Source organism: Phaenicophaeus curvirostris, chromosome 6, assembly GCF_032191515.1.
Source record: "Phaenicophaeus curvirostris isolate KB17595 chromosome 6, BPBGC_Pcur_1.0, whole genome shotgun sequence".
NCBI classification, from domain to species: Eukaryota; Metazoa; Chordata; class Aves; order Cuculiformes; family Cuculidae; genus Phaenicophaeus; species Phaenicophaeus curvirostris.
Window position 1 is genome coordinate 24,891,947 of NC_091397.1, and position 14,533 is coordinate 24,906,479.

The following is a 14,533-nucleotide window of genomic DNA, read 5'->3' on the forward strand; positions in this document are numbered from 1 at the left end:
GGTGATCCCACTGGTTTGCTTCAGAGACCTGCAAAGTAGCTATCTCTGAAGCTGAAAGACTCAAGTTGCATGTAGGTAGAGAATATAGCATTTCTTCCTTGGAAATTTTTGTAGCCTTATTGGCATCCTCTAATACTCATAAACCACTTAAGTCTCCATAAGAGGAGACATTCTAAGGTCATGATCCTGTTATTTGGGAAAATCTGACTGCGAGTGCAACATAGAAATGAGTAGATTGGAAGCAGCTCATTCCTGGGTGATTATTTTCTTGTTCATTCAAGCTAATATTTCCTGCTTAGTAAATTCAGCATCTGTGTAATAGAGCAAATAAACTAAATCTCCATGTGACTCAACAGATAAGCAGATCAAAACTTGCAAAGTTCTTTAATTACAGTCCAGATTTTCAGCTGTGTGGCATAATATGTTGACCATATTTGCAGTTGCTTGCTCAGTTAACTGCTTTCTGTAGGTTTTTATCTCAGGATTTGGAAGGAGTTAGGTACTCTCCTATTTGTTGGTTAACAGAATAGAAAAATAGAATAGAATTAATAGACTTCACTAGAAAGAAGTCTACTTACCCTCTGTATTGGATAATTTTCCATTCATCTCACTCTCAGTTACCCTTTTCTTAGTACAGGCATCAGGAACTTGGAAGATGGAGGCAGCAGTGTAAATATTCCTACCCTTCAGGAGTTAGTGCTTAGACCTTTTAGGAATATGACAAAAAGTGACAGTGCCACTTTTTTTCTCTAATCCAGTTACCTGTTAGCCTGTTCAGCACCTTTTTAGGGGGCAAGCTGTCAAGCTATTGCAAAGCTTGGTGGCCTAACAACAAAGGATTTTTTAACAGCCTAGCTGAGCCTCTGTTGCCTAAACCTCAGTGTTGCTGTCTCCCAGACTCCTTGGAGGGCCTCTGATCTACTGGTATGGAACATGAAAGTCATAGAATCATAGAATGGTTTGGGTTGGAAGGGACCAGGAAGGTCATCTAGTCCAATCCCTCTGCAGTGAGCAGGAACATCTTCAACAGCATGTTACTGTATATTGAATCATAACATTAGTTCACAGGTAAGAGAGAGATCACAGTAGGTATTTTTTCAGTTATACAGGGGGAGGTGGAATTGAGAACCTGAGACTTAAATTGGAACAGATCTCCAGCTTTTGAATGATGTCCAAAATTCATATTCTGGTTAGCCTTTTTAGTTTGGCCCTATTCGCTTGTCAGACACCTAACTCAATATTAAATGGACATATCTGTGTATTATAGGTGATGAAAATCCCACCCTAGGGCCCTGCTTTTTGGCTTTTCTGTGTCACTGAAAGCCTTTTTATCAATAATTGCTTACCTGTGGTCAAGAGAAGGAGTGACCTATCATTACTAGGGCAGGTGAATCTGAAATTAGTCCTTCAGCTTCTAAGACAAGAAGCAGTCTATCTTACATGAAATATTTCGGTTTTACTTTTGCTCTGCAAAATCATTCAGAAATTGTACCTTATCATTTGGTGATGAGAATTTAGAGCATTTGAAATGGTCTTAGCCTTTCATAACAGGACTGTTTATGATCTCCAGTGAGTCTCGTGATGTACCTGAGTGTCATCTTCTACTTACAGGCTGAGTCTGGGACACATTGTAGTTATCAGTTGTATGATACAGTTTGCTACAATGCGTTCTATGCATTCAGAAACAGCTTAGAGTGGGCTCTATACCAATTACTCTCTACACAGAACAAATACCATTTCTCAGACAAACTTGAGGCACTTGTGTTTGTGGCTAGTCCTAAGCAACACCTTACAAAGAATACTGTTTCACATTTGCCTACCCTCCATGTGTTTAATTATACATTGCTCTGGTGGAGAATTTCAGTCTGCTAGACTGAAAGTTTAAGCTATGCTTTTCTGATGTTAAGTACAACATTTGCATCAAAGCAATGAAGCTGCAGTTGTCTGTTTGGCTCACTAGGCCTTTTTCCTCTGTATTGTGAGACCAGATTCCCAAATAACAAATAGTATTTTTGCTCTCAAATGTTATGTTGCTATAAAACACAGGATTGTGTAGGGTCTTTTTGATTGTACTGTGAAGTTGTTAATCACAAAATCCTTGTGCGGACAGTTGGATTCACATCTAGGCATTTACTATGGTAGGCATTGAGAGTAATTTCCAAGACGTTCTTATGATCTTTCTTCATTGCTAGCAAGGCGTGCTGTGTGCTCGTATTCAGCTTGCTGTCCACCAGGACTCCCAAATCGTCTTCAGCAGAGCTACACAGCTGAGCAGTCAGTCCGCAGCTGCTACTGCTGTGTGGGATAATTCCATCCCAGGTGCAGGGCTTGATATTTACCTTTGTTAAATCTCGTGCAGTTCTTGTTGGCTTAGTCTTCCAGCGTGTTGAGTTCTTTTTGCATGGTGGTTCTTCTTTCTGGTATATCTGCTTTTCCTTCAGTTTGGTGTCACACAAAAACTTGGTTAAGGTGCATTCAATTTCATCATCCAGGTTATTTGTAAAGATATTGAATATTATAGAACTGCCAATTTGACTTTGAGCCAGTAACCACCACTTTGGGCTATAGACAAGGAGATTCAGAAGTCCTTGTCGTTGACTGAGTGATCTGAAGGTGACCTGGTCCAGCACTGAACATTTCTCCCTGGATACCAGGGTGTTTGAGAATTTCTAACAAAGAGCAAGTCCCCTTCTGTGAGCAGGACACATTGAGCTGACGTTTAAGCAGTATCCAGAACGTCTTGTGAAACAATAGTAGTTGGAAAATGCAAGGCTTTGATGTAGATCTCCATTCATGCTTTTACTGTACAGTGTAGAAATGAAAAGGAATAATTACCTGTTGCAGCTTTTCTGAGGTTCCTTTTTGTTGTCAGTCTGTAAGTTCACAACTCATCCTTTTATACTTCTTGTTTAAATATGAGTTAGAAAAAGGTATAGAGATTTTGTACTTAAGTGGAATTGTGAGAGTTGAACAGACCCTGTTCATTCTGTAAGAGGTTTGTGTGCAGGTACGTGAGGTATGTCTGTGCGACTGTACTTGTACAGAACTTGCAACCTATAAACTTGTCTCAGCAATTAGAATTTGTTTTTTAAACAATAAGAACAGCAAGCATTGTTTATCTGATTTCACAACAAAGTTCTTCAGAGGCACTAAGCAATTTCAGTTCCTGTTAACTGTACTAACTCTGAAAATGAGACTATCCAGACCTAATACTTAGTCTAAGAATGTTAAGGAATAATAAATAATCATAAGGCGGCATCCAATATTAAATGGAGGTTAATGTGTTTCTGTTTTAAAAAGTCTGTTAGGCATGTGAAATGAAAATACAGCTATTCATGCTTCATGAATTTGACTTCTTAAATTTTCATTGTTTTTTTCAGTATTTTCTTGTCCTGATGTATGGGCAGTGATTAAATGTTGCAGCTTTACTTCAGATATTTTATAAGTATTTTTAAATTATTAAGAGGAGATAAGTTTTATGTTCAGTTGGGGCCAAATTTTATTTTAATATACGCTTTCTACTCTAGAAATAGTTCAGTCAGACTGTATTTGAAATTAATCAATGGACAGCACATCCCAACAATCCAGATTGCTGGCACAATTGCCAAGGGTCAGAAAGTGCTGAAGATAGCTGACTAAATAAATAATGCTGTCGTCGTATTTATAGCAGTACTATTAACATATAATTGACATGGTTTACACAAGTAATCCCCACCATTCTTCAAGTCAGTTCCCTTCTGTCTCAAGAGTATTGAGTTCCTAATAGCAGTTGACTCTTCTGCTTTTCTGACTTTCTGCCGGTTGGAGAATATCAGCATTTAAAAACTAAGGTAATGTTGTACCAGGTGTCTGTAGTTTTCCTGCTGTCTATGATGGGGGATTGGTGCTAGTATGTTGTTTTGGGATTCTGTGGTGGTGCAACCCCCGCTGCTTGGGCCACTTGCTGATCCATGGTACGCAGACATGTTATGGGAATGAATTCCCATTGTGTTTTTACCTTCTGTAAAAATGCAGTGGACCAGAGTGTTGAGGCACTGCCTCAACATAGCTGGAGGATGGTCAACTGTAGACTTCTTGAGTCTACAGTTTAAAGACCTTCCACTGACAAATGCCTATTAAAAGTAAATATTTCGCAAAATTCTCGAGGAGGGAAATTTTGGCCATGGGCATACCTCTGTGTTTCGATATCCGTATATCTGTGTGTGTGTGATTTGATTTAACCGTGCAGTACCATGCAAACCTTGCCACTTTCAAATTTTTAAGTTGCTGTTTCGATTATAGTAAATTCCATTTGATCACTTTGTTAATTTGGTGGATGATCAAGTGTTGTTAGAACCTGTGCAGTCCAATCTTGTTATCTATCTCAACAATAAACAATAAATCCTAAATAACTGTTAAATCAAAGCCATGTGAAAATCCATCCATGACAGATTGATAAGTAGAAAGGAGTTATAATTAGAGCTAGATAAATAAACATATCCTCTAAATAGTTAAGTTCTTCTATTTAATTGTTATTTTATTGTGGAAAATGATTTTAAAAGTATACCCATTACTTATGTGCATGTTGCTCTATTGTAGTCTTGTAACTTTCAACAGTATTTTAGTGTTTTTTAAGAGGCAGCATATCTTATGTATCTACAGAATTGAGTGCTAACATCCAATTGCTTCCCTTTTTTCAAACTAAAGGAGAGCTGTGAGCAGCTATTATAAATGGTGCTTCTGGAAATTTGAAAGTAAACATGTCAATTTTCTTACACAATTCTAGTGTAGCTTGTTATACATCAATAGGAAAGCAACATAAATTCATTCTCAAATTTAACTTGAAACTTAAATTTATTACAATTAAGAATTTAGTTGTCCACTGGATATTTAACAGAAATAATTCAGACAATAAACATGGAGTCCATAATACAATTTTTTAAATTGCTATATAGTAAACGTGTCTGTTACCAAGTGGATAGCTTTTTTTCACCTAGAAGCAGGACTTGCAAAACCAATGAGCTGGAAATTGAAATTTGTTAGTCATTTTAGATGCAAAAGCTGAGAGGCAAGGATAAGAAGCAAAATCTGGAAAACACTGATGGAATTTTTAACCTGATTCAGTACTGGTCGGAGGGTTCAGGGTCCTTCCAGCATAATGGGAAGAGCTGGAGGCAATGTCCTAGAGTTGCTCTAGACAGGTTTTAGCACATCTGAAAACTGACAGTAAATTATATCACAGCTGACTATGTTCCTGATGCCTTCCATGGCTAAGGTGTTCATTCTGTATCTTGGAGGCGGATCAATGTAGAGAGCCTGTTCTGAGTGTCCTTCTGCTTCTGGTTTTGGATCCTTCCTCCTCCAAGAGCAACTCCTGTTTTAATATCTTTTGCTCTCACTTGCAACTTTTGCAACTCAACAGAGACTTGGCATTGAACTGTTTCAAAACTTCAGATTTAGAATTGATAGAAGCAGTGTTAAGTTCTCCACAAACTTAGTTTTGACATTACCAAGCTGATGTGCCTGAAAGACAGGGTAAAGGAATGTATAGTTGCGTCAGCTTGTATTGTTCCACATTTTGTTGACACTGGAAAAACTATTTTTCTAGAAACACAAAATCTGCAAGTATTTTTCTGTTTTAACTAAAGTTTTAATTCTACGAAATTTGTTTCCTTTCATTCCCATGACTGCTGGTGGAAATTTCCTGCTTGTCATTGAAACGTAGATAGATCCTCACCTGCAGTTCCTGAGTTCCATTTCCTGAAGGAGTTTGGTATCTGAGACTCCACTGTCTTGATGTGAGCATCACAGAATGTATTTGTTCAGCAGTAGCTTGTTGTTATGCTGCTTCTCTCATTTCTAGCTTTTAAAATTTGATTAGAAATGTGAATTTGAGGCTATCATGCATTAGTAACTGGACAGATTTGTGTATATGTGAACATACAGAGGAAAAAGTCCTATTATTTGTGGATGCATCTGTCACTAATAGTGTAGTTATTTCCAAAATACTAGATACTCATGCAGAAATTACTAGTTGAGGACTTGTGTAATACAAAAATATAACGGTTTAATTTGCTCATGCATTTAGCTTTTGTATGTGCCCATCTTCATCAGTGTTTGACAAGAAAAAAGTAAGATCTGTTTATAACTGCCACAGCAGAGTTTAATCTGTTAATTCTGAAGAAGTGAAAGTTGGCAATTTAACTTTGAAAGGAGAGAAATCTGGCATATGCAGATGCCTCGGCTAAAATATGCAGAATACTTGAGGAGAGACGCAGAGTAATTCACTTGTCCTTGAGCCACACATCTGATTTTGTAGACAAATAAAGACTGCAAAGCTGCTTTAAAAAAGCCAACTTAACTTTCCATTACAGAAGGTTTCAATCAAGTTGGGGAAGAGAGCTCTTGACCAGTGGTACTGCATGTCTTGCATTATTTAAAAATAAAAAGTAAAAAAAAAAAAAAAGCAAAATCTCAGTAGTTACCCTTGAAGTCAGATTGTCTGTTTTATGTCATTGTGGCACTTGGAAAATTCTGCTTGTCTTTGGGATAAACTGAAGGTCAATTTGCAGTTTCAGGAGAACATAGTAATGTTGTAAGGAGACAACTGGAACCTTCACCATACCCATTTTTGACAAGCTAAATCTGTGCTTTCTTTCCTTTTTTCTTTTTTTTTTTTCCTTAAACTTTGAAGTCAGAAGGAGATCATCCTTTCTTTTTCTGTTCAGTTTCTGTGGAGTTGATAAGCTTTGATAGATTTTTAGTGAAACAATGTATGTTCCCTACTTAAAAAACAGGAAAAAAGGTAATGAAGCTGAACTAAACAGGGATTTAGTAGGGAGGAGGTAAGTATTAAATACGCAGGTGAGCATATTTGGCTTAGCAAATCTTCAGGTCCTCCACCTGTGAACAGGGCCATATGCCAAGCTGTCAGTCGTCCTAAGAGTGGAGAGGAGGCTGACGGAACCTATGAGAAAATACAACTAAAAGGAACAAAAGCGTAAACTAGCCAGAAGTCGGAAGTGATCTGTCACTGATGCATTTATTTAGACCGGGGCTTCTCAGCTGTCTTGCGGCCAGATGAGAACCAGGGAGCGCTTCAAGTGATGGCTTGCACTGTAAACCAGCAGTGACTGGGAAAGGGGATCTGTGCATCCTGCTTGATTTGGGCGTTGCTGAAGAGGTTGGATGGAAGCCTGGCTTTCTCGAGTGGTGAATATCATGAACAAACGTATTATCTTTTCTACAGCTTTTTCTTAAAATTGCAGCAGATTTGTAAAAAATACATGATAATTGGGTATTAATTGATGTAAATTTTTTTAAAGCTGTAGCGTCTATATTTGCATGCTTTATATTTACATTGCAACTACATTTATAAAACATACTGTAGCACTTAATTAATGTTGGACTTTTCAGTTGGAAGATAATGATTTTTCTTTCCAGATTTTATTGGTAGGATCTGTTTAATTTTGAATTTGACTTGGTAAAATGTGTCTTGCTTTCTTTTCTTCTTTGAACAGAAATTCTGTTCTTGTTAGGAAAAAAGTATTTTAAATGGATTTTCTTGTGTGAAGCACTGTGAAGTGATTAAAAGTGATAAGCTCTTCAAAAGACAGTGTCTTACATAGCTTACATACTAATTGGTTTTTCAACTCTGACTGGCTCACCTGTTACTTATGTTCATCAGCATGTTTTGCTACAAGGTAGTGCATCTTGTAATTTGCTCACTTTTTGGTTTCAGATTAAAGCAAACTAAACAGAAAAATAATCTGAATGTGTCTCAGAAATGCAGCGTGATTTTCAACTTGTTTTCAGTAGTGATTAGTTTGAAGCTTTATGTAGAAGAGCTGGTAAGCCTTTATAGAGGATGTCATTAGTAATGAAGAGGAAAACTTTCACCTTTAACAAGATATTGTCTTCTCTACAGCTTGCCCAATTCAGGCAGCGGAAGGCACAAACTGATGGTCAGAATGGATCAAAGAAGCAGAAAAAGAAGAAGAAAGCAGCAAACATCAAAGATGATGAATCAATACAAGATGGGATTGATATTAATCGATCTCGAGGTGATGAAACGTCCACATCCAGCAGCCGAAGGGGAGCAGCTTCTGCTGCTGCTGACTTTACTGTTATCAGGACTTTACATAGTGGAGAAATTACCAAACACAGCCAGACTTGCAGCATTGAGGTAAGTTTGTCTTGGGCTCTAAACAGTTCCTTTTTTGAGGGCAAAATAGTCCATTAATTTTGAGAGGGAATAAAGGAATTATATGAGATTTTGGCTATTATTTCCTTGCCTCCTCTGCCTGTCTTTAATATGTCTAGAGAAAGTGCTTTCTACCTGCGTACTGGCATCCCATTTTCTGTTGTAATCAGTGAACTGTAGATAATGGAAAGTCTGTTGGTATTGCTCTACTCCCTAAATGGGCAAAAACTTGGGTTTTTTTAATTGCTTCGTTGTATATATTTTGTTTTGTTAAAGGTTTACAGGTTGGATTTTTAATCACTGCAGCTATGGCTACGGCAAAATGCAAAACCGAACATCTTTCTGGTAATGTGAGTGTTTCTGGTTAATGATGAGGAGGAATGAATTCAGAAAACAGTACTTAAAAATGGATCGCTGATAGATACTCTGCTTTTACTATATAATTAAATATAATCCTGGCTGCTAGTGGCTGAAAGTATGTGCTTTGGGAAGACTGCAGTCCAGTTTAGTTCTCAGTGGAGATGAATTCATGTGATGTCATATGTTGTTCCGGATATCTGTCTAGGGAAAAGAGATGCTGATGTTATTTATAGAATAGCTAATTCCATCCTTGAAAGCAGTGCTTCTAAAACAACGCAAGTGGCATCATGAACAAGCAACTCAATGCAGATTCCCGGCTCTGTGCACGTGAATGCAGTCCTTCCTGAGAGATATAGTACAGATCAGTGCCCCGCATTTTGACTTGTCGGTCTTGTGCTAGTGTAGACCATTTGTAACTGGTTTAGCTCCACTATCTCATTTTCAACAGCTGAAAAGTAATGGAGAAATCATACTATTCAAAAATTTCTTGCATTTGCGTCAAAAAAAACCAAGAGGTTGCCCTAGTGGACAGGCAGACAGGCTAAGTCATACATGCAAATAAAAACGTGTAAAGTAATTGATCCATTTATTTTACAATTTTAAATCTACAGTATTTCAATACATTGGATGTTTTAAACTTTGAAGATACATGCCTCTAATATCTAGGTTTTTCATACTTACAAAGCTCATGTTAGGGCTTCAGAACTGCTTGTAGTAACTCAATAAAACTGTATGTTTAACTCACAGCTTTTCCTGGAAGAGGTAATAAATCTTTTTAAGAGTATTTAACACCAGAATGACTGCTTTCATGGATGAAAGTGAGACTCTTTAGCCTTATAGGAAAATATAAAGGTGTACTTTATGAAATGCAGCAAGAGAGAGGGCTGCTAGGGCAGAGAACCTTTAGAGAGAGTCACTTAAACTATTGTTCTAACAGTATTACAGTCTACATAAATGTAATAACTGTATGAAGAAACTTTCTTAACCAAATATATCTTGAAGTACATCATAATTGCATGTTACAGAGGGATTCTGCTGGTGTCAGGATAAATCGCTCTTCTACAACTGGAGAAATGGCATAAAGTAAAGAATCATGGAATAGTTCAGGTTGGAAAGGACCTCTGAAGTCATCTAGTCCAATCCTGTGCTCAAAGCAGGTCTAATTAGATCAGATTGGTACTAGTAGCCTATGTTGGCCTCTGAATTCTAACAGTAAAAGACATAGATGATATTAAAAATGAAAAAAGTTGTGTCTGTGCTGCAGTTGCTAAAGATTGGACACGTAAATGTATTTTTAAGATTGGGTAGGACTTTTTTGAAGTCTGCTTGTTGGCAAAGCAACTTATCTTATGTTTAAATGAATAAATATAGATATGTTGATGACTGTTAGTTTTTAAAATTTAGCTTTAAAAGAATAAGCACAGTGATTAGTATTTATTGCAATTTGACTCTCCTCAATTACTCCTGTCTTAGTGACTTCTAAGCCAGTATTCAGTTCTACGAAAAAAAAAGCTGCTCTTCATTGGGAAAGCATATTTCTTTATTGCATATTGTCTGGCCTGCTTATTCTCATTAAATAAGTAATTGGTATTTTGGAGTTGGAAGGTGGTTGCTAAAATCTCTTATCTGTGCCTTATTAATAAAAGAGGAAGAATTCTGAAGTAGTTTCAATTAATATCATAGCTTTCTGACTTTAGCCTTTTAAGTGCAATGATTTGGACTGAGAGCCCATATTAGAGTAATTGGATTAGAGCTTGCTGAGTTGAAATGGCAGCCAGTGTAATAGGCAGTTTCAGACTAATCTCTGCAGCAGAGAATTACAGACAACTTCTTTGAGCTGTTTGCATTTTCACCCAATGTTAAATCTTTATAGGCTGCTGTGTCAGGAGAGTAGGGCAAGATTACTGGAGGCATTATGCAGGATTATCTTCTGACTAGATTTTGACTCCACTTACTTATTTCGTCTCTTACTGGAATTCATATTTAGAATTGTTCTTTCTGTACTACAAAATTGACTGATTATACTGCCTATCTGCCTAAAAATCCTGACTGGGCTCTTTTGTGCTTATTTTGTAGATAGAAGTTTATCTCCCTGCAGTTTTCCGAGTACGATTTTTTAGACCCCAGTGGAATTAGCATTTCCAAGTACAAATAACATGTCTGAATGCAAATAACAAAGGGTTCTCTTACTCAGTATGAATAACAAAGTGAAGTAGAGGTACTCCTCTGGGAGCTTATTCCCAACTGAAGTAAGAGGACTTCCTTTCCAGAGAGGGCAAAAGTCTGTGTAAAGAATTTGAAGGTTTTTTTTGTAGTCATGTCTTTTCCTTTTTTTTCTCTCTCTTCCTAAGGGTGGGTTCCTCCATCACCCTGTAATCCCTCAAGTTACAGAAACTAATTGGAAGAACTCTGGAAGAACTGTCACTGTTTTGTACTGTCCTTGCCCATTTCATTTTACGTTCTTTCTGAATTTATTTGTAGTTTCTATAAGGTTTTCCATCTTTTGTCAGAGGAACAGTTTATAGAGAAATGCCAGTTGGTATTTCTTGGCTAAAGTCTCTAGGTCTTAACTTGTTTCATGCTAAATGCTTTTTTTTCTTGGTCTCACTAAGAGAATAATATGTTGAGTTTCTAGCTACATTTGGTTTTTGTCTTTATTCTGTTGCACCCTGATAGCTTTTGGTCTTGATATCTATAGTGTCCTTTTCCGTGTAGAAGTAAAAATAATCCAGGAGACACAGCCCAGGAAATAAATCAGATCAATGAAACTCTTAGTTTTAAGTTTGCTTCTTTTTGTGAATACCTGCAATTAAAAATGTAAGAAAGCAAAAGTCACTTCCAGGGTGAATAATTGCTGAGATCAGCCTGTCTGAGAAGTCTTGAAGCAATGCATTGCAATAGACTGCTTTACAAGAATATACTAATACCAGGAAAGCAAAAGAAATTAACCTATGGCACAGTAAAATTGTCCTTGAGTCATCTGGGTAGTAAAAGCTATTAAACAAAGCTTCTTAGAAAAGAAAAGTTCTAAGTTCTGTAATGAAGAATACCTGCTAATTGACTAAGGTTGGATTAGTAACTCGAATTTTATTTTTCACAGGACAAATCCGTTTAGTAATAGTTTTAGAATGGCTTAACTATTTACTCAAGTAGATAATAAAGTTCATAGCTCCATGTTCATTGTTTCATCTTTATAACTTAATCCAGTTCTTAGTGCCTGAGACTTGACAGGTGAGGAAAAGAAACAGAGAAGAACTATGAAAGAAAAGTAACAAAAATATAGGAACATAAGCAGTAGGAGAAATGGACACGGCTAAGGTGCTGAAAGTGGGTGACGCATACCTGTCATAGAAGCATGAAAGCAAAGAGCAACCAAAAGCTTCAATGACAGAAGAGATATTTTGGGATGCACAGTAAGGTGGAGGATTTGGAAAAAAGCACAGATAAAATGTGGCAAAATTAACCCAATCACTTCAGATAATCTAGCATGCCTTTGAAAAATGTTTTGAAATTGGAGATTGAAGATAAACAAATGTTTGGAGATATTCTGTTTAAGAGTAAAGTCAGTGCCACAAGCAAATATGTTGATGATATTTTCTGATATAGGAAATTTATATACTAACAAGTGGGGTGCGTTACTACAGATAATATTCAGTTTTGGCAGTGGTTTATCTCCACTGAGATGTATTCCATTTAAATCTGATTGAAGTCAGTTGTTTGGGTTATAAATTGTCAGGGAATACATTCCTTTGAATTGTTTTTGGATTAGGAAGTAAGAAAGGCATGATGAGGCAATATGTAAGAATATTCAGAATGTTCTGCAAATGTTAAAGACCCATAAAGTGCAGGATGACATGAGAGAGAGTTTCATGAGTGGGTTTTCAGCTCACATTCTCTGCCTCCCTTCCTACTTGTGGCCTCTTAATTAGTCTTACTTAGGTTGTGATCATCTGTGGATTGCTAGTGGCTCAGGTGAAACTGACAAAGCTAAAATAAACTTGTTTATCCTTCTGCTTCTGGCTAATACACATTACAGAATGAATCCAGAATTTTGTAGTTACATTTTTGTAACAGTTTACACTGAGGCCATTAAAAAGTAAATAATTTACTTCAGGTAGAATTCTGTTCCATGTTCTTAGTTCTCTTTATTTCATACTCTTATCCATTGCAGTTAGTGTAGTTTAATACTGGATGTCCATTCTTGCTATAAGTTACATTGTGACCTATGAAGCTTTTCTAAAGAAACATAAAAATCACTTTTCAGCTCTGGTGGGCAATGTCATATACGAGTCTTTGAGATGTTGTTCTGTATTTTAACTATCAACCGCATTGTCAATGAAGAAAATATTAAATAGATAATTAAAACACCTTGTCAGAAGAGAACAGCTGTTTATACCAAGATAATGCTGTAGGGCATAGGTGGAGGATACATGCAAACTAGCAGCCTGAAGTCAGAGTGTAACAGAAACCCATTTCAAATTCCATAAAGTATTGAGAGAAATGACGAATGGCTTTGTTGGCATTATCCTTTCAAAAGATGTTGTGTTGCTAACATTCTGTGTATACATGATTAAGTATTTCCTTTTAAACTGGACTTCTCTGGTTCAGACAGATAAGCTGTGTAAAATGTAATTAGTTCTGTTGACCAACGAAGAATTGAAGCATACCGAGTGGATGGCTTAATCATGGAAGGAACTGGATTTTGTAATAAGGTTGGTCAGGTCTTAGGAACAGAACAGAGCTGCTTGGAGGGCAAGATGAGTGCCTGTAAAATGTTGACTGCTTGTAATGTTATTAATTCTGACAGGAAAAGAGTAGCATTAAGTCTTACAGTGTTGACATCTAATATGTGAGCTCATAGGATTTAAGTCTTTTTAACTGATTTTAGCAGTTAGTATGAACCCCTTAGCACAGAAGACAGATCCATTTAACTTGAGTTCATTTGGCCATCTTTCTGTACTTATCTTCAATAAATCCCTTGGCAAAAATGCTTGGTCTTAATAGCCAAAAAACTATCTAGGGTCGAAGGAGATATTTTAGAAAGATTATTTATTCTCTTAGCAGATATTGTACACCTAAACTGGTGAAACACTATATAGGTTTTGATAATTTTTTGAAAATTATTTTAGTTGTTTATAGATTGGTATTCAGAAAGGACCAGCAACGTATTAATCTTCAAAAGAATATCAGATGTGGCCAAGTTACAATGAAAAAAGAAGTTAGAATTGTTTTCACTAATCACCTTCCTTTGAGAATTCTTATTTTCTCCATCTAATCTAAGTTTCAGTCTACAAACTCTTTGCCTTCTACTGTGATTACCTACTAGGTTTCCATTTATCTCATGATCTAAAAATTCATTTATCGTCTTTCTTACAAACTGTTTCTATAATTCAAAAGCATTACAAGGAGAAACTGTATAAGAAGTCAGACTACTTATCCTTGGGTTTTTATATGTCAGAGATGTGTCTGTATTTTGTGCACTGTATAAAGAATTTCAGGAGTTCTTAGATCTAATTAAATATGTAATTGTATAGGAATACTTTAGAGCTTCTCTAGAAGTCCTTCTAATCTTTCTTTGTGATGCCTTCTGAATTGGAACAAAACATGAAAAGCTGTGGGTTGATATGGCCATACGTTGGTTATCTGTATTTTAAAAATAAATAATGATGTGGTTTTCCATGATTTTATTCCTTTCAGAGGGCATCCTAGACAAAGGACATAGACTATAAACAATATGTAAAATTTGTGTTGGTGTGTATATGCATATGTGTACAAATATGCATATAAGTATACACAATATGAATAAAATACATGTTTATATTAAAAAAACTGATATAAAATATGTATTGATATAAAAATACTTATCAAGTGCTATTTGTATATTCCACAGCAGAAACACTTTTGACAAAACTATAGTTTGAATCTGTGGCTTATTTTTAAGATGGACCTTTTTAATTTTTAAAAACGTGCACTATCTGAATATTGGCGTCC

The 14,533-nt window shown here is 36.3% G+C and overlaps 1 protein-coding gene across 2 annotated transcripts in view; it reads left to right on the plus strand.

Annotated features, from left to right (window-relative positions):
* The window catches only part of AKAP9 (A-kinase anchoring protein 9), a 110,787-nt gene that overhangs the window by 14,796 nt on the left and 81,458 nt on the right, over nt 1-14,533 (plus strand). For both annotated transcript variants that reach the window (XM_069859607.1, XM_069859608.1), the window contains exon 2: nt 7,907-8,164. In XM_069859607.1, the coding sequence (XP_069715708.1) occupies nt 7,907-8,164 (258 nt within the window). The remainder of the gene's footprint in view (nt 1-7,906; nt 8,165-14,533) is intronic.